At 37.4% G+C, this 27,720-nt stretch overlaps 1 protein-coding gene across 3 annotated transcripts in view; it reads right to left on the minus strand.

Moving 5' to 3' along the window:
- Positions 1–27,720, minus strand: part of CNTN6 (contactin 6) — a 338,762-nt gene that overhangs the window by 16,221 nt on the left and 294,821 nt on the right. For all 3 annotated transcript variants that reach the window (XM_030802180.1, XM_030802181.1, XM_030802182.1), the window contains 8 exons: positions 21,483–21,658; positions 21,002–21,119; positions 19,764–19,922; positions 19,453–19,602; positions 10,272–10,342; positions 4,202–4,436; positions 3,970–4,085; positions 1,660–1,846 (listed from right to left, as the gene is read on the minus strand). In XM_030802180.1, coding sequence (XP_030658040.1) covers positions 1,660–1,846; positions 3,970–4,085; positions 4,202–4,436; positions 10,272–10,342; positions 19,453–19,602; positions 19,764–19,922; positions 21,002–21,119; positions 21,483–21,658 — 1,212 coding nt within the window. The remainder of the gene's footprint in view (positions 1–1,659; positions 1,847–3,969; positions 4,086–4,201; positions 4,437–10,271; positions 10,343–19,452; positions 19,603–19,763; positions 19,923–21,001; positions 21,120–21,482; positions 21,659–27,720) is intronic.

Below are 27,720 nucleotides of genomic sequence, written 5' to 3' on the forward strand. Positions count from 1 at the left end.
CCCTGCCCCCAGAGGTGGAGCCTACAGAGGCAGGCAGGCCTCCTTGAGCTGTGGTGGGCTCCACCCAGTTCGAGCTTCCTGGCTGCTTTGTTTACCTAAGCAAGCCTGGACAATGGCGGGCGCCCCTCCCCCAGCCTCGCTGCTGCCTTGCAGTTTGATCTCAGACTGCTGTGCTAGCAATCAGGGAGACTCCGTGGGCATAGGACCTTCTGAGCCAGGTGCGGGACACAATCTCCTGGTGTGCCGTCTTCCAGGCCCGTTGGAAAAGCGCAGTATTAGGGTGGGACTGACCTGATTTTCCAGGTGCCGTCTTTTACCCCTTTCTTTGACTAGGAAAGGTAACTCCCTGACCCCTTGTGATTCCCGAGTGAGGCAATGCCTCGCCCTGCTTCGGCTCGCGCACAGTGCTCTGCACCGACTGTCCTGCACCCACTGTTTGGCACTCCCTAGTGAGAGGAACCCGGTACCTCAAATGGAAATGCAGAAATCACCCGTCTTCTGTGTTGCTCAGGCTGGGAGCTGTAGACCGGAGCTGTTCCTATTCGGTCATCTTGGCTCCCTCGGGAATAACTTTAATATAACTTTAGTTTCAAACTCTTCTCAACCATCTCTTCTTTCCAAATATGGTGGTGTAATTAGAATACGGCATGTATAGGTAAACTAGATATTTGTAAGTGGCAGTGAATTTGTCTTAGTCTTTCTCAAAATTCAGCAACTATACTTATCTTTCATTCATCAGGATTCAGACAGCAAAAAAATGTGTTTTAAAAAGTCTGATTCTGTGAATAATTTGTGCTCATTAATAATATATAAGGAATATGTAAATATTATTCAAGCACAAAAAATCATCTGCAGGAACAACTAATTCAGATGATCAGACCTTTCCCAATTTATTGCTGTGCCTCGTATTATGGAATATTTGTGCATCCAGACTCAGTCAGAAAACAAAGGCAGCAACAATCACCAAAAGATGAAAAACATTCATCTTTTATGTAGTAGATTCTGATTATGTGAAATCACCTGGCTGATTATCAAGGGATATAAGACAAACCAGAGGAGTTCATTTTTAGATTTCAGGGACTTTCAAGTAAGCTGTAGTAATAAGGTATCCTAAAAGGAAAGATCTAGGTATCTGACAGTTGTAGGATCACATCTGAATATACTCGGACTCAAATCACAAACAAAACAAAAAAAACCATTTACGGAGCATTTATGAAGGTGTGTACTGGACACTTATTGTTAATAATCTCTTTCAATCTTGAACAAAACCTGTGAGAACATAAATATGACTTTTTCCTCATTTTATAGGTAGGCAACTGAGACTGAAAGCTAAATACCACCTAACCGTCCAAGGATGGGAAGTCAGTTTTTGAATGCATTTAGAAGGAGGGTATCAGGGCCAGTCTTAAACATTATACTCTTCTGTCTTTCGTTGATATACTTGGAATATTCCTCTTTTGGAATTCCAGAAATATCAAAACATTTACCTTGATTGTTACCAAAAGGTTTCCACAACTATCCATATTTATGGGACAAACCAACTAACCAAAGTAACCAATTAGTAAAGAAATGAGGTGTGGGAATGAAATGAACATCAAGCAAAGGAATGGGTTTCTCTTCACAGATGAATCTTGTTTCCTGGAGTGTATGCATACTTACGAGACTTTTTGGTGGTAACATTGACTGGGGGGCTTGAGGGCCCTGTCCCGGCAGTGTTGTAAGCTCTTACGGAAGCAAAGTAGATGGTATTAGCTTTCAGCCCCGTGATGTTTTTGGTTGTGACATTTCCACTGACTCTAATTTTACCAATCATGGATTCTTTGGAGTCATCTGTCCAGTATAAGACCTGATAATTAAAAACCAAAAACAAGCAATTTATTGTTCCCCAATAACTATCAATCATTGTTTACCAGCAACTATCAACCACAACCACAAGGGATATGGGATGAAGACAGAAGTATAGATGACAAAAACATGTTCTAATTAAAATGGTTATACAACAAAAAAATTGTTCTTCTCTAATATTTATGAGGAAAAAAGTCATGAATGCAAATTCACAATGGAAATTAGAGAACCTGATTTTTTAGATTACCAAAATAAAGTATTTTATGAGCTATCTAAAGGTTACCAGCTTTAGCAAATGATATATAACAAGTCAGACAAAAACACATTTGTATATAATCAGTCAAAGACTTTCATTACAATGTCTTGCTATTGGCATTTCTTTTCAGAGTTATTTGAATCACAGGTTAATTAATAATTCAATTTGTACTGAACCCCACCTTTGCATTAGCATTGTTTTAGGTACATTGAAAAAAAAGAATAAATTAAGTACCTATTTTCAAACCCCTTATCATCTAGCTAAGAGGTTAGAATCCACAGTATATGTGAAAATAAGTCACAGAATGCATTACAAAGAAGTGGTATAGAAAAAAAATGCTACAAGAATTTGGCAAAATACATCAGGAGTTGATGAGAGTAGAGCTCAGAGAGAAGAGGAGACTAGGGATGAAATTTGAGAAGTAACTAGGGTTCAGATAAGAGGTAAGGCATTCTTGGCATGGAGTGGAAAAGACACCTGTCCTGAGAGTAGAACTTTCTGTTGGAATCAGAGGATTATGGGTGTGTGTATATATATATATACACATATATATATATGTGTATATATATATGTGTGTATATATATATATTAAAAGGCAAAATTAAGAATGTTTAGGATTATACATTTATTCTAAATCCAAAATTAAATAAATTGTTACCCATTTTGTGAATCACTGAATTTGCAAGTTGAAAAAGATTGAGTGATGAACAACTTGCCGTTAAAATGTTCTTATCTCTTTACTTTGTGAGATGAAGACCTAGAAATGTAATTTGCCTTATTCTTCATAGACTAAAAATAGCAGATTCAAGACAATCTAGGTATGTTTTTTGATTACTTAACTGCCTTTTCTGAGATGATTACATCTTTTCAAGTTATACTGCAATTCACAGAGCAGGTTTCTCAATGAAATTCTTCCATGGTGTAAGATGATTGAGGAGCAGACTTTACCTCTTACCAAGGAAAAAAAAAATGACTGCAATTTGAATAATTAATCATATAATCACCTTATCACTTTTGAAAAATGTTGTTGTGGTAAGAACACTTAATATGAGATCTGTTCTCTTGAAAAATTTTAAGTGTACAATGCGTTATTGTTGACTCTGTGTGCACAGTTGTACAGCAGATCTCTAGAGCTTACTCATCTTACTTACTGAATCTGTATGCCTTTAAAAATGGCTACTATTTGTTAATCTGTTTGCTTTGAATTACCTAGAAAGATCTCCCTTACTTTGAGGGAGGAGGCAGGACTTTACTGTGGACCAGATTGAAGACTGGCTGAAACAGGGAAGAGGCTAAAGCACCTCTCCATAAGACACAGCCACCAGTTCCATGTCAGTTTACCACTGCCATGGCAACACCTGGAAGTTACCACCCCTTTCCATGGCAATGGCCTCGAAGTTACCATCCCTTTCTGTGGCAATGGCCTGGAGGTTACCACCCTTTTTCTAGAAACTTCTGAATAACTCACCCATTAATTTGCATGTAATTAAAAGTGGGTATAAATATGATTGTAGAACTGCTTCCAAGCTGCTACTCTTAGCACACTGCCTATTGGGTAGCCCTGCTCTGCAGAAGCAATTTCGGAGCTATGACACTGCTGCCTCAATAAAGCTGTGTCTTTTTTTTTTTTTTTTTTTAACCACTGGCTCACTCTTGAATTCTGTCTTGAACGAGGACAAGAAACATCCCAGGCTAAGCCCCTCAATTTGGGGGCAAACCTACCCTGTCTCAACTTCATTCCCTGCTTTAGCTTTAGACACACATTATCATATGCTAACAACAGTCTAGTAGGATAGGACTGTTGAATAGGAGCTACTGCGAAGTCCATTTGCACATTCATAAGCAAAAGTGAAATTAATGTGGATTACCTCATAGCCCAGCACTCTTCCAGTGTTTCTATTCCAGGCAATAGCATTCCATGAAACCTCCATTTCAGAAGCAGAAAAACTCTGGACAGAAGTTCCCCTTGGGGCCAGTTGAGGTTCTACCATCCAGAGAAAGACATAACCATCTTTAGCAGAGTGTTTCATTGAAAATGGAACAAGGGAACACAAACTATGCATAGAGTTTCAAAGAAAACCAGAGCTGAGGACAACTTACCGTCTTCCCCAGAGTAGACAATGGTCACAGTACTCAGGGATCCTTCTCCTTCATTATTATACACACCCACTTTGACTTCAAAGGGAGACAGTGGGATGATGCTTTCATTTCTGTAAACAAACCTTGATGATTCCACAGATGCTACTTTCTCCTTGGACCAGGTTGTCGAGCCCACTGGCCGGAACATGATGATATATCCAAATCCCTCCCCATTCTGTAGTTCTTCTGGAATTGACTTGGGCAGAATGTGATCAATCACTGAGTATTTGCAGAAATATTTTATTAAGCTACTAAAATGTTTATTGATTATTTCACATTTCTTCCATAGAGACAAATATGGATATTTATTCTGTTTAATGATGTATTAAAAACACTTTTATTTGGAATGCCAATTAGAAAAATGATCCCAGTTAAAGATACTCAGATAAATAGTTCGAGTTTTCAGATAGAAATATAAAACAAGCTTTACATATTTATATATTTTTCTTTGATCATTCATAAATTATAATAATAAAACAGTTTAGAAGATTTTATGATACACATTAAAATGTGGTTTTGATATGAATTTTTAAACAGCACAAATTAACTTATTTGTGCTCAAGACTAGATATGTTTTCCTTTCACAACATTTTAAACAAGTTTTTGTAAGACGTGTAATGGAATTATTGTGAAATAACATATGCTTTAAGACACAGAGTATTCTTTAAAAAAGTATAAAAGATCTCCCATCATTTTTTTAGGCATACATCTTCATTGGTAGTGACGTGTGTGCATTTTTCCTCACATGAAAGAATAAACTGTTAACTCTCACAGAGATCAGATTCTATAAAATACATTTCAAATCTAAACTTACTAAAATAGCAAAATAGAAATAGATAATATTCCCCCTGTACTCTGCAGATACTAAAAATTGTAAACAATCACATAAACTTAGCAAATTAAAATGAATCTGTACTTGAATTTAGACCAACATTTCTCCTGATTGCAAGAAACTTGTATTGAAAAATCAGTGGAATTTATTTGTTTTTTCCCAAGGAAAATGCTTTGCTTTTTTTTTTTTTAAATAAATATTCTGGCAGACTAATAAAGGCAACACCTGACAGGACACAGTGCTTCTAGTCCCTCATGTCCACAACTCCATTTCAGAGGTTCTCTTTATTGGTGGGAGTCCATTTATTCTATCAATCACATTATCTTGCTACTTGGAACCCATGTGAGCACCAATTCACGAGCACGAGAACCACAGGCACCATCTTGGTGAGTATCTATGAGGGCAGAATCTCTGTACTCTACAGTGACTAATAGACCTGGTCAATTCCTCTCGTAGAGTTTGCATATGAAACATGGTGGGTGGCAAAACAATAACAGATATACAGAGAGCAGGCAAAAAGTAGAGAACATGCAGTGGCAGGAACAGTGAGGCAATAGAAGCTAAGAGAAAACAGATGCTGTAAATTAGAGAGAGGACATCCAAATTAGCTGGCAGCCAGGTAGAAAACTGGAAGTAAAGGAAATGGGAGGAACTGAGGCATAAGCATGAGAGACTATTCAAGCCAGGGCTGGATCAGCAGAGGGGTTGTTGATGGTTGGCTAGAGCTCCTGTGCTCGAGTGCCCACAGCAGTGATGAACGATGTTCCGGTTCTTCATTTGACCTTCCTGCCTGCTTGCTGCGACTTTTTTCCTGTCCTCATTACTTCCCGTGTGGCTTTAAAATAAATCCCCATTAACCGAGATGACCTGAGCTGGTCTCTATTTCTTGCCATGTGGCACAGTCTAACAAATACAGAAAGTGAAAAGAGGAAGAAAAATGCTGCTCCTGACATCTGGGGAAACAAAGTATTTCCTCATATTAACACTTCTCTTCTTTTCCGTAAGGAGACTAGAATTAAACCAGTTAATTTTGAATGGCATGGAAGAGATTTATAAGAATCGGAGCTACTTGCTAGAGCATTTGATTCATTTCCGAAGTTTCTTTGATCTCGGATTTAATCAAGATGCTTAGTCAGTTCATCTACACAAATAGGGGAGTTTTGTTTTTGTTAGTCACATACAATTAGTGTTTCTCATGGTGCTCTCTCAAGAAAGACCTGAGTCCGACATATGCAGACTAGAGGGGAAAAAAGAGACTTATTTAGATACTTCCTTTTATTCTTAGGTGAACAGAGAGTCAAATGATGAAAAAATATATATAGTTATTTAACAAGGCCAGAAAAAGGGTTTTCTTTAAGTGGAGACAGTGTTCAGTAAAAGAAAGAAATTGTGAAATTCTCCTGGAAGTAAAATCTATAAAAATTGATAAACTAATAATGTAATTCTCAACCACAGTGTCTGTAAGAACCAAATCTTTAGTACAGACTAAGAATCAGCAGAACTATGTACTTCTAGCCAAATCTGGCATGCAGCCTGGTTTTGAAAATAAAGGTTTTGGGACACACCCACACCTATATGTTTTTAAGTGGTATGTGGCCCTTTTGAGCTACAAAAGCAGACTGAGTCGTTAGAAAAGAGATCATGTGGCCCACAAGACTGAATATTTTTACTGTCTGGCCCTTTAAATAAACAGCATGCCAACCCTCAGTGTAGGTATGTATCTCTTACTCTCTAGTGCTTTATCCTGTGTACCTAATTTTATAGTTATATTTATGAGACATTCACCACAAGCACCTCAAACCTGGAAGTATTTGGGAGTATACACATTATGATAAAATAATATATAAACATGCCCTTAAAAAGGAATTAACCGTTGCTATATTCTAAAAATTTGATATTATGTCTAGGTTTTTGGAAACAAACCAAACCGAAACAAATAAACACAAAATCTACATTTACTGTGTGGCTCTTGGGAAAACATGGGGAAGATATTTAGTTCAGTTCAGGCAGATTATACCACAGGGTACCTAAATGACGGATAATCATTAAAGCTGTCACTTATAAAACATAATGGTAGATTGTGACTGAATTTAGAACAGTCTTGTGTCGCGCAGTGCTTTTCAAAGTCCAACAGGTACTATTTCAACTACAACATGAATGACATTGGCTTGGGGTGGCCTCTCTACTTCCAAGTTACTTTTCAAAACATAATTCAGATATACTCAGTTCTGATGGTGTCTTTCCTGACTTCCTTCCAGGCTGGGTTAAGACCATTCTGTCCTCTACGCTTCCGAGCATTCAGACATTTTCTCATCCATTTTTGTATTCCACTGATAGAGAAGCCAGTTCATTAAATTGAAGGAATTACTACCTGCATTCTGGCGGCTCAGATTCATACTAACGTATGAATCTTCTCCTAAATATATATAACTTATTCCATAAAGAAGTTGGGCACCAGAAGAAGTTGGCTCAGTATCTGCCTGTACATAATGTCAAATATGAGTGATAAATGGGAAACTGAATTCACTAATTTACTTTCTGCAAGTATCTGCATATCAGATATCCACCCCCCACCTCCCCCCCCCCGCAAAAAAAAAACCACACAGAGGAAGTGGCTTTAATTTAGTATAATTTTTAAAAATAGAAGTTAGTATGCTTTTTCTGTAGAGGGCCAGAGAGTAAACTTAACTTAAAAACAATTCAACTTTTATTTTAGATTCAGGGGGTACATGTTCAAGTTTGTTACATGGATATATTGTGTGATGCTGAGGTTTGGGGTACAATGGATCCCATCTCCCAGGTAGTGAGCACAGTACCCATCAATATAGCTAGTTTTTCAACCCTTGCCCTTCCCCTCGTCACTCTAGTAGACCCTAGTGTCTGTTGTTGCTACCGGATAGTAAATATTTTAAGCATTGTGGGATATATGGTCTCATGCAACAGCGAGAAAGCAGCAATACACGAATGGATGTAGCTATGGGTGGATTTATTTATAAAAGCGGGAAACTGGACAAATTTGTCTTATAGGTCATGGTTTGTGTATCTTTGTCTTAAAGAAAAAAGAACATAATAAATCATGGAAAGACAGTATTCTTTTGGTAATTCATGCTCATCTCTATTTAAGAACGAATGCATAGCATTTGGGCCCTTATTATAGACTGTGTACAAGCAATGGCAACACTGACCTTTAGGAACTTCTGACCAAGGAGGAGAACAAAATAAGTTATTAAGTCAGGCAAAACTTACTGTACACTATAATGATAATGCTTATTTGGTCTTTGATGAATATGGAAACCTAAATAAACTACTCACAAACAATTCTCTTGTAGACTCATTTGAAAGTCAGTGTTTTATGGGAAATATGTTTGGAGTAGCAGGTATAATATGGTTAACTTACCACTTAAGGTAGATACTCAAGGACATAGGCCCACCCTGAGCCATCACATTGCATGAAGACAATTGGGATTGTAATACAGGATACAGTAAAAGAACATAGAGAACCCTGTGTTCAAATGCTTCTCTGCTCAATGATGTCACATTTCTAAGTCTCAGTTGTCTTACTTGAAAGTGGTGTAACCACCTTATAGCATTATTATGAGGACTGAATGATATGAAATGCTCTGTGTGGCTCTGGAAATCCTGTAAATGCTTGAAAAAATAGGGTTTCCCCCTCTGCCTGGCCTCTGAGAGTCCCAACTCTCTGAAAACACTACCTTCCATTCAACAAGTGTTCATGGGGGGTGGACCACTTTCCAAGCACTGTACTAGGCCTATAACGTCCACAAGAAACAAGATATCCAAAGGAAAGAGTGACTTTCAGGGCAATTGCATCTAGTTTCTGACACTGTCATTTATAACCATAAAGAATAACGTCTCTGGTTCCCAGCTATCTCTCATAGCCTAGCTATTTGAAGTAGGCTACAGCAAGAAACACCTGGTTTGCATTTTCTGGAATGTAAGGGACGCAGGTTCATTTAACTGACAAATGTCTGAAAAACTTAAAGTGGGGAAGAGATCCAGACAGCCTATGGTGGCAGAGTGAAGAGAGATGCTAAGTGGGTATGCATTGCACTTCCACTAAACATGGAGCAGGATATGTTTCTGCTGAGGACAAATATGAAACCCATGCAAGTGGGTCATCCATGGGCAGCCTTGAAGGGGTCTCTATCCACAAAGACCACCTACAAGAGAGAGAATATTCACTGGAAGAGTCTGGAAATGGACCACCAAAATCCAGGAACTGATACCCTTCAGCAGCCAGTTGAGTCTGCACCAAGGAATTGCAATTGGGAGTCCTTGGTGGGGGATCATCCAGTGGCCAGCTCCCAAATAAAAAATAAATCAAAAAAAACAGAAACCCTACCCTATGAAATGGCAGTGTCTAGTAATTTCCCATACCTAGAGCACACCAAAGTCAAATTAGAAATGTACCAGCAATCCAGACTTTTTCCTTTCTCCTCCCCTACCAACACCAACCTTCTACAGCTCTGGAGAATCCAGAGGTAACACTGTGAATGGGGAAAGATAAATTAAAGAGCAGAATGGAGAGAAGTTGAACTGACCATGTATTCCCTTTCACGCTATAGAATTCTTAGGCTGAGGCACTGAGCTACTGAAAATGAGAAACTTTAAATTGGTTGAAAGTCTAAATTCTAACGTTTATACTCCAGTTTGAAGTGTATACACCAGACTGAAATTTGTAATAAGGTAAAAAATGAGCCTATATGTTAATGGGTAATAACAATGACCACAAAATCTATTCCATGTGCCTAAGCCTTCATCTAGATGCAGGGAAGAATGAGTTGATCAGTTGCAAACAGCAGGGTTAGGACAAGAATTGTTTTTTGCCTACAGTCTACTGGGCTCAACTTATGCACAATACAACAGTGCCACAGGTAATAAATCAAACAATGCCTAATTCATCAAGTGATAATGAAAATGCTACTGACCCACACTCAATAGATATTGAAGTTGTTTTTCATGTATTTGGGAGAAAATTCTGCTGAGTTCGTCATACTGTCTCACAATGAGAAAAGTTCCCAATACCACCTCTAAATAATTCATCATCAGGATGGTGTATTTTTATACCATATTTTTTTATGCTCTCAATAGTGATCAAATAAATCTTTTTGTTTTTCAGTATTCTTTCTGGCCAGTTAAATCTTTTATTCAAAATAACTCAGTTGGACAGAAAATTACCTCCCACGTAATGACGAGTTCAGACCGACTTCCTCCACCTCCATTGATGTTTACTGGTGCCACAACAGGGACTAAAAATAACCAAGAGAAATGTGGGATGGCAATTATTAAAGTATGTCTTCATGAGAAAGAATTTTGTTTTTGAATTTCACTTTTCAAAATCTCACACAGGCATATTGTGAGTCTTGCATTTTTAATGAACGTAAATTATGTTTACACATATCCAAATTTCTAAGAGAGAGGACACAGTTGTGTTTGATACATGAGCACCCTGGCTCCAAAATTAATTAAATATTGAGTAACATCGGGTATTTGACATTATTATGCATCATCTACTAATTGGCAAAATGATGTTCCATTCAGATGGTAACAGTGACACTGCTGATTTAGTGCCTAATTATACAGTTGTGCTGTAAACAAGTTACTGAGGCAGTATATTAATTAATTTTTTTTCAATAAACAAACTAAAATAATTTTTCCTTTTATTAGTCGTCAGGATATTTTAACAGTTAAAATTAAATATTGAAAAATATGTAAATAAATATTCTTGTTTTAAAACTCCTCGTTAGAATCTCAAATCTCTCGGGAGAGAAGAAGAGAGATTTTCTTCTAACTTCTCACTTGCAAAGTCAGATTTTTCTCCTGTCAAGAATGCGATTGGGAGAGGTTCTTTCTATTTATTGCTTGGGATATAAGGCTCTGTGGTAGAGGATTCAGAAACCAGTAATTTTGATGAGTTTTAAAAAAGTATGCCCTTCAACTCTGTATCCTTGTAAGGACTAATACAATGAATAATAGTTCATAGAAACTGTAAAACTGAGGAAATGCTGAGTGTGTATATGGTATTGTAGTGCCTCACGAGAATGAGGTTTTATTTTACACATGCGTAACTGTTTAAAAGCATTATTTTTCTTGACGTAATGACAAAAGTATCCTAAATCTGTGATAATGGCTAAATCAGCAAGGTATACTTTTTAAATGTGGAATTACATGAAATTGTCTATATTGGACCATTTTTGAACAATATGAGAGGTGGTTGGTTGAGGAAGCACTTGGGTATGTCTGGGGATTGGTAGGCAGGGATTAAAATATGTAAGTTTTAATTCCTCATTTCAAATTTATCCCCACCATATAGACCACCTAAATAAATCTAGATTGCTTATTTTATTTATTTCCATTTCATACTGATGCTTAGCTCTATAAACACGACCAGAAAATAGTCATATGATAATCTGATTGTTCTTTTTCAAAATTGCACCTTTCAGATATACCTTTTCATATTTAAATTTACCCTTAACTTTGTCAGCTTTAAGCTTCATAACTTTTTAGAAAAAAATTATGTGAACCTAAACTTTATTTTCTAAGTCTTGCAATGCCTTTGATCAAAAGTGATGTGAATCAGAGTGGATTTTACAGAGTTCCTGAATTTATACTGCTTGACAGCTTACAGTGACTAACTGCACACTATCTCAGGATCTTTGCATAGTTTAGCGGTGTAAGGAAAAGTATTTTAAACTATATTTTGATTTACTTTCTACAAAGTTTCCAATGTTCAGAGAAATACAAAATTCCTTTCTCTATTCAATTTCAAATTAATTGTATTTAAACCTAAAACCATATTGAGAACAAGTTAGTCTTTGATGATGTCAGAGAGAGAGGGAGAGACGAGAGACTCAGTAGGTTTTCAATCAGTAGAGTTTGACTCAATAGGTATGAATATCACCAGTCTCATTCTGCTACTGAAACAAGAGAGTATTAATGGTTAGAAGGTGGCACACAAATTTTGCTATGAAAATGTAAGAGTTTCTGTCAACCCTGTCCAAAGCTACCAAAATATAAATCAACTGTAAACAAACAACCGGAAACTAAAGCTCATATCCAGAGTCATGGGCAACACCTGAAGATTCTGATCCAGGGGGTATATAGGAGGGCCCGGGAATTTCTATATTTACACACTTTCTTTGGCTAATCTATTGCTCACCTACGTTAAGATCCTCTTTTATGGAGAATGCTGGGTATAAATATCAGGAGGTTTGGATTCAATATCCTAGCTCTGTCACAAACAACCAGCTAATATCCTGGTGTTCATTTTCCTCTTCTGTAAAACGAAGGGATTTCCTCTCAGCTGTAAGCTTCTAGCGTGATTTAATTGGATGATATCACTGTCAAGTATGTCCTTTTTTCTAGACCCAATTCTATGATAAACATGTAACATTACCTTTAGTTTAAGGATTGATTTATTGACGTCTGAAAATTGTGCACACTTTAATAAGGTAATTTGTGTTTGCTAAATTAAGCCAGCCAGGACAAGTGATCCTTTGTTTATGTGATCGAATAAGAATGTGAACTTTGTGGGCTATATACAGCTAGCAGATTAAATGTCACCCTGGATGTAAAAGTTTGAGTGGAACGAAGAAGATCCATTGAAAAGAGCTTAAGAAGGCATGGTATCTGAGGCAGGTTCTTGTGTTCTGCTCTTCGGTGAACCAGTTAATGCTCAATTAGTGCCCCTGTTGAATGAGTTTAGGATTTACCTCATTTGCATGGAAAAAAATTTATACTATTGCTCAGTGAAGCTACAACTAGTTCAGAGTTGAGAAATAGATGAAAATATATGGCTGACTGCACCAACAGAGTCTCAATTAATTCCTGGCTACAACATTTTAATGAAACAAGCAGTAACTCATTTGCATATACAAATCTACAGATTCTCTATTGAATTTTTTTTTCTTTTTTTTTATTATTATACTTTAGGCTTTAGGGTACATGTGCACAATGTACAGGTTTGTTACATATGTATCCATGTGCCATGTTGATTTCCTGCACCCATTAACTCGTCATTTAGCATTAGGTATATCTCCTAATGCTGTCCCTCACCCCTCCCCCAACCCCACAACAGTCCCCGGAGTGTGACGTTCCCCTTCCTGTGTCCATGAGTTCTCATTGTTCAATTCCCACCTATGAGTGAGAACATGCGGTGTTTGGTTTTTTGTCCTTGTGATAGTTTACTGAGAATGATGTTTTCCAGTTTCATCCATGTCCCTACAAAGGACACGAACTCATCATTTTTTATGGCTGCATAGTATTCCATGGTGTATATGTGCCACATTTTCTTAATCCACTCTATCATTGTTGGACATTTGGGTTGGTTCCAAGTCTTTGCTATTGTGAATAGTGCCGCAATAAACATATGTCTGCATGTGTCTTTATAGCAGCATGATTTATAGTCCTTTGGGTATATACCCAGTAATGGGATGGCTGGGTCAAATGGTATTTCTAGTTCTAGATCCCTGAGGAATCGCCACACTGACTTCCACAATGGTTGAACTAGTTTACAGTCCCACCAACAGTGTAAAAGTGTTCCTATTTCTCCACATCCTCTCCAGCACCTGTTGTTTCCTGACTTTTTAATGATGGCCATTCTAACTGGTGTGAGATGGTATCTCACTGTGGTTTTGATTTGCATTTCTCTGATGGCCAGTGATGATGAGCATTTCTTCATGTGTTTTTTGGCTGCATAAATGTCTTCTTTTGAGAAGTGTCTGTTCATGTCCTTTGCCCACTTTTTGATGGGGTTGTTTGTTTTTTTCTTGTAAATTTGTTTGAGTTCATTGTAGATTCTGGATATTAGCCCTTTGTCAGATGAGTAGGTTGCAAAATTTTCTCCCATTCTGTAGGTTGCCTGTTCACTCTGATGGTAGTTTCTTTTGCTGTGCAGAAGCTCTTTAGTTTAATTAGATCCCATTTGTCAATTTTGGCTTTTGTTGCCATTGCTTTTGGTGTTTTAGACATGAAGTCCTTGCCCACGCCTATGTCCTGAATGGTATTGCCTAGGTTTTCTTGTAGGATTTTAATGGTTTTAGGTCTAACATTTAAGTCTTTAATCCATCTTGAATTGATTTTTGTATAAGGTGTAAGGAAGGGATGCAGTTTCAGCTTTCTACACATGGCTAGCCAGTTTTCCCAGCACCATTTATTAAATAGGGAATCCTTTCCCCATTTCTTGTTTTTGTCAGGCTTGTCAAAGATCAGATAGTTGTAGATATGCGGCATCATTTCTGAGGGCTCTGTTCTGTTCCATTGATCTATGTCTCTGTTGTGGTACCAGTACCATGCTGTTTTGGTTACTGTAGCCTTGTAGTATAGTTTAAAGTCAGGTAGCATGATGCCTCCAGCTTTGTTCTTTTGGCTTAGGATTGACTTGGCAATGCGGGCTCTTTTTTGGTTCCGTATGAACCAAAAGTAGTTTTTTTAAAGTAGTTTTTTCCAATTCTGTGAAGAAAGTCATTGGTAGCTTGATGGGGATGGCATTGAATCTGTAAATTACCTTGGGCAGTATGGCCATTTTCATGATATTGATTCCTCCAACCATGAGCATGGAATGTTCTTCCATTTGTTTGTATCCTCTTTTATTTCATTGAGCAGTGGTTTGTAGTTCTCCTTGAAGAGGTCCTTCACATCCCTTGTGAGTTGGATTCCTAACGATTTTATTCTCTCTGAAGCAATTGTGAATGGGAGTTCACTCATGATTTGGCTCTCTGTCTGTGATTGGTGTACAAGAATGCTTGTGATTTTTGTACATTGATTTTGTATCCTGAGACTTTGCTGAAGTTGCTAATCAGCTTAAGGAGATTTTGGGCTGAGATGATGCGGTTTTCGGGATATACAATCATGTCATCTGCAAACAGGGACAATTTGACTTCCTCTTTTCCTAATTGAATACCCTTTATTTCCTTCTCCTGCCTGATTGCTCTGGCCAGAACTTCCAGCACTATGTTGAATAGGAGTGGTGAGAGAGGGCATCCCTGTCTTGTGCCCATTTTCAAAGGGAATTCTTCCAGTTTTTGCCCATTCAGTATGATATTGGTTGTGGGTTTGTCATAGATAGCTCTTATTATTTTGAGATACGTCCCATCAATACCTAATTTATTGAGAGTTTTTAGCATGAAGCATTGTTGAATTTTGTCAAAGGCCTTTTCTGCATCTATTGAGATAATCATGTGGTTTTTGTCTTTGGTTCTGTTTATATGCTGGATTACATTTATTGATTTGCGTATGTTGAACCAGCCTTGCATCCCAGGGATGAAGCACACTTGATCATGGTGGATAAGCTTTTTGATGTGCTGCTGGATTTGGTTTGCCAGTATTTTATTGAGGATTTTTGCATCAATGTTCATCAAGGATATTGGTCTGAAATTCTCTTTTTTGGTTATGTCTCTGCCAGGCTTTGGTATCAGGACGATGCTGGCTTCATAGAATGTGTTAGAGAGGATTCCCTCTTTTTCCTTCGATCGGAATAGTTTCAGAAGGAATGGTACCAGTTCCTCCTTGTACCTCTGGTAGAATTCGGCTGTGAATCTGTCACGTCCTGGACTCTTTTGGTTGGTAAGCTATTGATTATTGCCACAATTTCAGAGCCTGTTATTGGTCTATTCAGAGATTCAATTTCTTCCTGGTTTAGTCTTGGGAGGGTGTATTGGTCGAGGAATTTATCCATTTCTTCTAGATTTTCTAGTTTATTTGCATAGAGGTGTTTGTAGTATTCTCTGATGGTAGATTGTATTTCTGTGGGATTGGTGTTGATATCCCCTTTTTCATTTTTTATTGCATCTATTTGATTCTTCTCTCTTTTCTTCTTTATTAGTCTTGCTAATGGTCTATCAATTTTGTTGATCTTTTCAAAAAACCAGCTCCTGGATTCATTAATTTTTTGAAGGGTTTTTTATGTCTTATTTCCTTCAGTTCTGCTCTGATTTTAGTTATTTCTAGCCTTCTGCTAGCTTTTGAACGTGTTTGCTCTTGCTTTTCTAGTTCTTTCAATTGTGATGTTAGGGTGTCAATTTTGGATTTTTCCTGCTTTCTCTTATGGGCATTTAGTGCTATAAATTTCCCTCTACACACTGCTTTGAACGTGTCCCAGAGATTCTGGTATGTTGTGTCTTTGTTCTCGTTGGTTTCAAAGAACATCTTTATTTCTGCCTTCAATTCATTACGTACCCAATAGTCATTCAGGAGCAGGTTGCTCTGTTTCCATGTAGTTGAGCAGTTTTGAGTGAGTTTCTTAATCCTGAGTTCTAGTGTGATTGCACTGTGGTCTGAGAGACCATTTGTTATAATTTCTGTTCTTTTACATTTGCTGAGGAGAGCTTTACTTCCAACTATGTGGTCAATTTTGGAATAGGTGTGGTGTGGTGCTGAAAAAAAATGTATATTCTGTTGATTTGCGGTTGAGAGTTCTGTAGATGTCTATTAGGTCCACTTTGTGCAGAGCTGAGTTCAATTCCTGGATATCCTTGTTAACTTTCTGTCTCGTTGATCTGTCTAATGTTGACAGTGGGGTGTTAAAATCTCCCATTATTATTGTGTGGGAGTTTAAGTCCCTTTGTAGGTCACTCAGGACTTGCTTTATGAATCTGGGTGCTCCTGTGTTGGGTGCATATATATTTAGGATAGTTAGCTCTTCTTGTTGAATTGATCCCTTTACCATTATGTAATGGCCTTCTTTGTCTCTTTTGATCTTTGTTGGTTTAAAGTCTATTTTATCAGAGACTAGGATTGCAACCCCTGCCTTTTTTTGTTTTCCATTTGCTTGATAGATCTTCCTCCATCCCTTTATTTTGAGTCTATGTGTGTCTCTGCACGTGGGATGGGTTTCCTGAATACAGCACACTGATGGGTCCTGACTCCTTATCCAGTTTTCCAGTCTGTGTCTTTTAATTGGAGCATTTAGCCCATTTACGTTTAAAGTTATTATTGTTATGTGTGAATCTGATCCTGTCCTTATGATGTTAGTTGGTTATTTTGCTTGTTAGTTGATGCAGTTTCTTCCTAGCCTCGATGGTCTTTACAATTTGGCATGTTTTTGCAGTGGCTGGTACCAGTTGTTCCTTTCCATGTTTAGTGCTTCCTTCAGGATCTCTTTTAGGGCAGGCCTGGTGGTGACAAAATCACTCAGCATTTGCTTGTCTGTAAAGTATTTTATTTCTCCTTCACTTATGAAGCTTAGTTTGGCTGGATATGAAGTTCTGGGTTGAAAATTCTTTTCTTTAAGAATGTTGAATATCGGCCCCCACTCTCTTCTGGCATGTAGAGTTTCTGCTGAGAGATCAGCTGTTAGTCTGATGGGCTTCCCTTTGTGGGTAACCCGACCTTTCTCTCTGGCTGCCCTTAACATTTTTTCCTTCATTTCAACTTTGGTGAATCTGACAATTAGGTGTCTTGGAGTTGCTCTTCTCAAGGAGTATCTTTGTGGCGTTCTCTGTATTTCCTGAATCTGAATGTTGGCCTGCCTTGCTAGATTGGGGAAGTTCTCCTGGATAATATCTTGCAGCGTGTTTTCCAACTTGGTTCCATTCTCCCCGTCATTTTCAGGTACACCAATCAGACGTAGGTTTGGTCTTTTCACATAGTCCCAAATTTCTTGGAGGCTTTGTTCATTTCTTTTTATTCTTTTTTCTCTAAACTTCCCTTCTCACTTCATGTCATTCATTTCATCTTCCATCAGCGACACCCTTTCTTCCAGTTGATCGCATCTGCTACTGAGGCTTCTGCAAGCTTCATGTAGTTCTCGAAACTTGGCTTTCAGCTCCATCAGCTCCTTTAAGCCCTTCTCTCCATTGGTTATTCTAGTTATCCATTCTTCTAATTTTTTTTCAAAGTTTTAAACTTCTTTGCTATTGTTTTGAATTTCCTCTCATAGCTCAGAGTAGTTTGATCGTCTGAAGCCTTCTTCTCTCAACTCGTCAAAGTCATCCTCCATCCAACTTTGTTCCATTGCTGGTGAGGAACTGCGTTCCTTTGGAGGAGGAGAGGTGCTCTGCTTTTTAGAGTTTCCAGTTTTTCTGCTCTGTTTTTTCCCCATCTTTGTGGTTTTATCTACTTTTGGTCTTTGATGATGGTGATGTGCAGATGGGTTTTTCGTGTGGATGTCCTTTCTGTTTGTTAGTTTTCCTTCTACCATACAGGACCCTCAGCTGCAGGTCTGTTGGAGTTTACTAGAAGTCCACTCCAGACCCTGTTTGGCTGGGTGTCAGCAGCGGTGGCTGCAGAACAGCGGATTTTCATGAGACCACAAATTCAGCTGTCTGATAGTTCCTCTGGAAGTTTTGTCTCAGAGGAGTACCCAGCCGAGTGAGGTGTCAGTCTGTCCCTACTGGGGGGGTGCCTCCCAGTTAGGCTGCTCAGGGGTGAGGGACCCACTTTAGGAGGCAGTCTGTCCATTCTCAGATCTCCAGCTGCGTGCTGGGAGAACCACTACTCTCTTCAAAGCTGTCAGTCAGACAGGGACATTTAAGTCTGTGGAGGTTCCTGCTGACTTTTTGTTTGTCTGTGCCCTGCCTCCAGAGGTGGAGCCTACAGAGGTAGGCAGGCCTCCTTGAGCTGTGGTGGGCTCCACCCAGTTCGAGCTTCCTGGCTGATTTGTTTACCTAAGCAAGCCTGGGCAATGGCGGGCGCCCCTCCCCCAGCCTCGCTGCCGCCTTGCAGCTTGATCTCAGACTGCTGTGCTAGGAATCAGGGAGACTCCGTGAGCATAGGACCCTCCGAGCCAGGTGCGGGACACAATCTCCTAGTGTGCCGTTTTCCAGGCCTGTTGGAAAAGCGCAGTCTTAGGGTGGGACTGACCCGATATTCCAGATGCCGTCTGTTACCTCTTTCTTTGACTAGGAAAGGGAACTCCCTGACCCCTTGCGCTTCCCAAGTGAGGCAATGCCTCGCCCTGCTTCGGCTCACGCACAGTGCGCTTCACCGACTGTCCTGCACCCACTGTTTGGCACTCTCTAGTGAGATGAAACTGGTACCTCAAACAGAAATGCAGAAATCACCTGTCTTCTGTGTTGCTCAGGCTGAGAGCTGTAGACTGGAGCTGTTCCTATTTGGCCATCTTGGCTCCACTTCCTCTATTGAATTTTGACTAGAAAATAGATGCAATGCAAACGCAGTTTCTTAAGAATTCTGATTCTGACATGTTGGCTTAAAGGTAATCATCTCTTATTGAACCTACTATTTGGAGAAAATACACCTTGCCTTGTGTACGTAAAAATAAAAAAAAATGAGAGCCACTCGTTTACTGCCAAACAATTTTGAGCCAAAAGTATTATAAGACCCATAAAAATACTTGTTTTCTTTTAAGAACTGTATCATATGAAATCTTCCACATTTTTAGAACACATTGATTCTTTACCTGATGCTTTGGTTCTTAACAATTCTGATGGTTTACTTGGTTCTCCAATCCCAATGCTGTTGCCGGCAACGACGCGAAATTCATATTCCACCCAAGGACTCAAACCAACCACTGTTGCACTGTATGTCTTACCATTGAGAATTTCTGGAACTGAAAGGAATGAGACACTAAGGCACCTAGGTTGGGACTACTCAGAAACAAATAATTATACAAAATTATATAATTATTAATTTAAAATGTAATAGCTTTTATTAAAATTACTGGACTAAAATATTATTTTTAAAGTAACCCAAAACACTTTTGTCACTCACCTGTAGCAACAGCCTGCCAACCCACAGAAAATGGTGTCCGAGTCTGAATAGCAAATATTTGAATGGGACTGTTATTATCTGGGCCTGCTCTCCAGCTTAGTTGAGAAGTAGTACTGGAAATGTCTTCCACTTTCACATCCTCAGGAGGACCTGGTGGACCTTGAAAAAAATGTTTTATCATGACTACATTGGAGATACTTACATTCATTAATTTGGCACAAGGATGGTTTATTTTTACCTGTTGTGCTTAGAAAGTAAAATATTGACCATAATGTATTTATAGCACATTATTAGAGATAAAGTTCTATTAATTCCCTTTACATGCTGAATGACATTAATGTAGTAGTGCTTCCTCTGGAGATTAGAAAATATCAGGCATAGGATGACTGCATATCAACCTATACTCAAAGATTGAGAACCACCATCTCTAATTCCTCATAAAATCTAATTCAAGTAAATGCAGCTAATATGAAGAACTACAGGAGCATGTGGATTTGACTCTGGATTGACAAGAATGATTTATTATAAACAGAAGGTATGTCTAAGTTTTAGGTACTGACACTGCTTGCCAAGCGTGACTGTTCATTATAGTCAAATCCTATACAGTTCCATGTCTGTATTCACACTCCCCATACCATGTCTGTATTCACACAGTTCCGTGTCTGTATTCACACAGTTCCATGTCTGTATTCACACTTTCCATTCTTTTCACATTACCATGTCTGTATTCACACAGTTCCATGTCTGTATTCACACATACCAGTCTATCACAGTTCCGTCTGTATTCACAGTTCTCACATAGTTCCATGTCTTATTCACACATCATGTTATTCACATAGTTCCATGTCTGTATTCACACAGTTCCATGTCTGTATTCACACCATGTATCCCATGTCTGTATTCACACAGTTCCATGTCTGTATTCTATTCACACTCATTCCCCATACCATGTCTGTATTCACACAGTTCCATGTCTGTATTCACACTTCCCATACCATGTCTGTATTCACACAGTTCCATGTCTGTATTCACACAGTTCCATGTCTGTATTCACACAGTTCCATGTCTGTATTCACACTACCCATACCATGGAGTCCTGGGGTTTAAAAAATAAAAAATCTATCTGATTATATCTCACTTCCATAACATGATGTGGTTTCTCAGAGGTCTACAATTTAGATATGAACATTGTGACTGTGAATAAACAATGTGATCACTTTTTCACCATTTATGCTTACCTCTAACAATGATATCGGCTACTGCAGATAAACTTTCTAGGGTTGTTTGTACTGTGCAGAGATATTTTCCTGAATGATTTAACTGAATATTCCTTATCATCAAATCCCCAACAGATTCCTGCAGACAGAAATGGAGAAATGGATAAAAATGTAAGCCCATATAACAAGTCCTACTTTATTGTTACAGCTGGATAAATACTACACATAAAACAACTCTGAAATTAAAAGATATACTAGTATCATTGTCATTTCTTGTATCTAAACCCTTTTATTATCCCCCTTATTATAATTACATCTAGAAAACAAGTATTTCTATGGAAGACACAAAACAAAATAAACCAAAACAAAAACAAATGTAGCTTCAAAAATAGTCAGTGATTATCCATGCAAATAAAGATGGAGAGAGTAATTATGAAAAATGGTGATTCATGTAAAAGACTTGATTCATTTTATTAAGCACTTAACAATTTCAGTAACTTACTCCTCCAATCCTTTCAAAATGAGCTACTCCTTTTTTTAAGTCTATGACGTCTCCATTGAAAAACCATACAAACACCACGTCAATGGAGGGGTCATGGGACGCCTGGCATGGTAGCACTATACTCTCGCCAACTGTAACATCCATTTTGGAAGGTGGGACGGTAATGACAGTTCTCTCTGTTGAGAAAAAAAATTATTTTTTTAAAGCTTATGAAATGCTAGCCTATGGTTATAAAATACATATTTCTGAATACTTTTTCATTCATTTGCAATTATATAAATGCAACCTGGAGTTCTACAATGTCCAGTAGGAAATATTCCTTTGCCTGTTTTTAAAGGTCTTGTATTTATTATTGTAGCTTATTACTTATACTAAAATTTAAAATATAGTTATATTCACACCTTATATGAAAATAGTTTACGGAAAAGTGTAGACCTCAAAAAAATGGCATTCCATATATACAGAATGCACTGCATTGTTTTTGTTATATTTTATTCTAACATTTAGTCATAACATTACAATTGACACACTGGTAACAGCTCTAAATACTCTCTGTTAACTTCATATACTATGAGACAAACCATGTTTCTAAGATTATGACCACCATAGTTTCTATAGAGATTTAGTCATACGTTTATATTTAAGAGGGTGAATGCAACGTATTTATTCTGTCTTTGACATAGCTCTGATATAATTTTCTTTTTGTTAAAGATGCAACATGAATAGGGAAGACGGAAGTTTTCCCTTTTATAATTCAGATTTTCCAGTGTTAAAATTATGCATCCATCATAAAAACCTTCCCTCTAGAAATGTTGTTCTCTATGTCAATTGTTGTTTTACAAGACCTAGCATTTCACTGAACAAAATTTCAAAGGACAATCCCAGGGTGTGCCAGTTGTACTTGAGAGTCTTATATTTGTTCAGATTAAAAGAGACTCACAATGTAGATCGTTACGACTACTTTGTTTATAATAAAGTTCTGATTCCAGAAAGTTGAGAATTCATCAAAGAGCAACTCAATATCCATGGAGGGGCCCTGGACAAACATTTGTATTTACATATGTACCATCTTACCAAGAATAAAATGTTTTGAAAGATATACATTTAAGAATAAAGGTTTTAGGCAAGTTATTGTAAAAAAAAAAAAAACAAAAAATAACATTGTATATGAAGAAGTTTAAAAATAGTGAAATGACCCTGGAGAATCTATTTCTCTATGGGTCATTTATAAGATAAAGTTTAGCTCTCTAAGAAATGGACTAAAAGCTTCACTTTCTTCTAGCTTCTTCATTCTGCTCAAGAAACCAAACTAACATTGAGATTGTATTTATATGTTCACATTGATTAATGTGTAACTGCATTTTACCAATAGAATGGTTAATTATTATTTGACCATTTAAACATTTTTAATTGTTTTCTACATTCATAAATATTTAGAAGTAGAAAGTAGGAAGTAATAATTTGGGGTTTTAAGATACATATTGACAAAAGAGCCTTGGAAAAATAAAAACACATTCTATAGTTCTGAATGTGAATATAATGGAGAAAATCAAACTCATTCTATATCAGATATGACTTCATTTTTTATTACTTAAAATATTTTCCATATTTATATTAGATGTATGTACTTTTTATTTTTAATTTTTGTTATTATTATTTTTGAGATGGAGTCTCGCTCTGTCACCCAGGCTAGAGTGCAGTGATGCCATCTTAGCTCATTGCAACCTCCGCCTCCCACATTCAAGAGATTCTCCTGCCTCAGCCTCCTGAGTAGCTGGGATCACAGGCATGCACTACCATGCCAGGTAAATTTTTGTGTTTTTGCAGAGACAGAGTTTCACCATGTTGGCCAGGTGGTCTCAAACTCCTGACGTCAAGTGATCCACCGGACTTGGCCTCCCAAGTGCTGAGATTACAGGCGTTCACCACCACACCTAACCAGATGCATGCACTTTATATTCTAATTATGTCTAAGGAGAAATTTAAAGAATGGTTTTGTGGACTATGCCCATTCTTAATTCCAAGGTTTCTCCATAGATTTGCAACCAAAATAAGTGCAAAAGATATCCAGGGATCCAAGAAAATTTTTTAGAACTAGAGAAAATATTTTCCTTTTGTAGTTGCTCTGAAAAAAAATCACAAATGTCTTATTTACATTTATAGGAGGATAAGCTGGCTAATTGGATGTGTTGACAGAGCAAAACTGCCCAGATTTAAAGTTTTAGATCATGCAATTAAAGTAATTTTCAGACATTAAAAATGACAGCAAGTCCTTCCATTTATGACACCACATAGTGGCAAAGTTAGACAAATTATTCCCTATTTACATAGCTCATTGTTGTACAGTAATAATGACTAAAGCTTTATGAATAAGAAATGTTTATTTCATCACTTATAATGGTTACGTTTTTCACTAGTTAACTCATTTGTAACTAATATTTATTGAGCATGTAATGTATGTCCAATCCTCTGCTAAGTACCGGAGTCAAGATGGTGAAGAAAATGAGGAGAAAAAAAAAAAAAAAAACCCTGCAGCAAATCAAAAAGATAAGGAGTGTTGCTTCACAGAGATGAAAGTCTATAAAAGGAAGCTAGCGTGAATCAAATCATATTAATTACTCTACAATAATGTGTGATAAGCACCATATACTAGAAGTGACTTTTTCGAAACGTTTGGCATATCCTGAGGGGATCAGTTCATTGAGAAAGAACTGTTTTAGCTGAGAAGTAAAAGGCAAGTAGTAATGAGCTGGGTAAAGGTAGCAGGTAGAGAGAGGAGACTAGATTTCCTGTGCAAACAAGAGCATTCACAGAGGAACTATGTGAAAAAGAACTGTGATAGATTCAGTTTAACCATGTTGCTGAAAATGATAGGATTAAACAAAGAGTAACAGAGGAGTGAAAGTGAAGAAGATGTAGCTGGATGATAGCCATGCTCAAGATATAAGCCACAAATGTCATTAAGGTCAGCTACATAATTTGTGGGTGCAAGTGCAAAATGAAAGTGTGGGGTGTCTTTTTTGAAAAAGAGGAAAAAGTGTCATTAAAGGTACTAAATACAAAGCTTTTCGCTTTAAAATAATTTATTACTTATACAATAAAATCAGGATATGACTCATAGATGAGTGATGACATACACTTACAAATTACAAAATACATGATTTTAGTGTCATTATTTTATACGATATAATAAATAGTACTTTATTAAGGTTATATATTGATTGATTATATAATTTTCTCATTTACTTTTCTGGTCAATTGTTTACTAGATCAACAGAATTTATATTTTTAGCGACTTCATTTTCAATTGATATAATTTCAGTGACATCAGTCACTCCTGGCAAATGCAAAATCACAAATACTTTTTGATAAGTTTTTATTTTGCAAAGTATCTTTCTTCTGATGCAACTTTTATGAAACCATTAAGACTGTTTTATAGACTGTAGCAACATTCATAAGTTTCTGATGAATTACACTGAAATATAAATGTTAAAACATCTAGAGTTGATGATTCTCCTCACCAATATTTTTCTGAAAAGATTTAACTCTTTATACAAATCTGTTTTATGAGAGCCTGAATTTAATTTTAAATATAAATGTATGCAATGGAATCTTAATGTTTCCTCTGACATACACTGTAACTTGTGGAGGTTGTATAAGAAATTGAAAGGGACTTCAGGATTTTCATATAATTCAAAATGCCTGTTTTTCCATTCCATTTTTGTATCTTCAATTACAAAGCAAAACTCATCAATTATTGGTTTCCCCAAAGCTTCATATAAAAATAATGTTCTTATAATTGACTGGAATAATCTTTAATTTCTATTTCTAAGCCTGTGGATTTTATTGCAATGTCCATGTGTATGCCTTCCTTTTGCAATAATTTATTGAAAAAGTTTATTGCCTGAGCACTACAATTTCTATCCTGGTGCTCAGGCTGGAGAGTTAATATTTTTGCAAATGCCACAGAGACAGCCTCCGGGGATGTATGGGCAAGCTGGCCTCCCACCTTAGATCCTCCTGTTAACTACTTTTGAAGTCACCTCCTGCAGCCTTTGCTGCCATCCGCTGCTGTTTCTATGGCTGCTACCACTATCATCTCCATCCCTTTAAGAGGCCCAGGTTCTGATGTGCCCATGCCCTCAGGACTCCAGGACTATGACTACCCAGGCATGCATGTGCACACCTGCACACCACACCAACTGCTATGCATGCATGCTGACTGCTGGGTCCTTAGGCCTGAACCTGTGTGTGCATGAGCTGCTGCTGCTGCTGCTTCCCATATGCGACAGCACACAGATTACACACAGATTACAAATAAATTCTTAATCATTTTACCTCTCAATTTCAAATTGAGAGGTAAAATGATTAAGAATTTAAAGACACTCACAGCAGAATATTTCAAACATGGGGACTTCCTCAGCACAGGGCTCTGTGTGACTGGATTGTATGTTCATGAAACCAGCTCTGGATGTCATGCTAAGAAATATATTCTTATGTAGAAGTAGAGAGTAGCATAGTAGAGAGTAGCATGGTGGTTATCAGAGGCTGGTGGGAGAGAGAGATGGGGAATGGGGAGATGTTGTTCACAGGGTACTAAGTTTCAGATGGGAGGAATAAGTTTTAGAGACCTATGGCACAGCATGGTGACTATAGTTAATGTAATACTTATTTCAAAATTACCCAGTGAGGATTGTAATTGTTCTCATCACAAAAAGATGATAGGATGTGAAGTGATGGCTGTGTTAACTTGATTTAATCATTACACAATGTAAACATATATCAAAATATCACATTATATCCCATAAATACATAAAATTATTCATCAATTAAAAATTTTAGAAATGCATTTTTTGCTGATAAAGTTAAAAAAATGGAAGTGTGAAGCAGAGGAATGATATGATGACATGCCATTATCTGCAGTGTGAAAAATGGACAGTATTTAAAAAGAAGTAGCTCTACATAAGGAGGCTTATTATCCAGAAGAAGGGGATGCATAGTTCCTCCTGGGAGTAGCCTCCTGTGTGGGTGAAGAGGTGCTTGGACAAGAACACTTTTAACTGCTGTATCCTCTCCACACACCACAGGCAGACCTGTCCTCATCCTGGGCAGGTGGCTGTCTAATAGCCATGAGGCCACTGATTGCTCTCTCAAAGAGTTCATTCTACAACCATGTGCAGCCTCAGCCCCAGCACTAACACAAATACCCCACAGAGACAAAAATCACACTTGCAGGGACTGGGAGAGTGGTGCTTGTGCAGTTGAAATATACAAAACTGTTCATACTACTTTGTGGGAAGAACAGGGGCTTTAGTCCATTAATTCTTTCATCAAATACACCTTAAATTCTTAAGAAACTCAAGCATCTGAGAGATTTCTTCAAACCACTCAGATCCTATATTCTACTCATTTCCTAAGAGTGCGTGTGTACCAGTAGAGTAGCTGCAGTTACTTGAGGCTCATTGACACTGAAACACTTCTTGGTATTTATGGATCAGTGAGATCTTTAGGGCCTGAAATATAACAAATTAGAAAGGAGGAAAATTGACTATGCGAGACTCTATCGTTTGTAAAAATTTGAGATTCTTTAAGTCTTTTCAAACAAAACAAAGGGTTACTTATTCGCTTTCATTTCATGTAATTCTATTCCTCTTGCATATTCCTTAGCCATTTGTAGGAAGTCTGATCTAGTGGTTTTAAAAGTTTAACATGTGTAAGAATTTCCTGAGCATTTGTTCAAAATGTGAATTCCTCAGCTTGCACCAGAAATACTGATTCAGTATGTCTAGACCTTGAATATGTCCTTTTATCAGGCTTCTCCACTCTATTTTGATATAGTTAGTCCAGAGACCATGCTTTGACAAATGTTCCCTTAGTTTCTAAAACTTGAACCTGAAATTTCTATTTAAGAAACATTCAAATATAAAATATATTGTCCAAAATTCTCTAATACTGTGGATTTAGGAAAAATTTATATCTAGTAAGTGTTCCTGGTTAGTAATACTTCAAGAAAGAAAGATGGAGTCCCAAGGTTAACTGTAATTAATTCTGTATATTATCTCCACTCTTATCATTTCTTAAACATTTTAACTTATTAAAAGCTGTGACAATTCCTAGATGAAAGGAATTCTTATTTATTGGATTGGTGCAAAAGTAATTGCAGTTTTTGTCATTAAAAGTAAGGTTATTTATTTTTAAAATTTTATTTAATTCAAGGTTTCCTACATTTGGTAGAGTA

This window comes from Nomascus leucogenys, chromosome 21 (genome assembly GCF_006542625.1).
Source record: "Nomascus leucogenys isolate Asia chromosome 21, Asia_NLE_v1, whole genome shotgun sequence".
NCBI lineage: Eukaryota > Metazoa > Chordata > Mammalia > Primates > Hylobatidae > Nomascus > Nomascus leucogenys.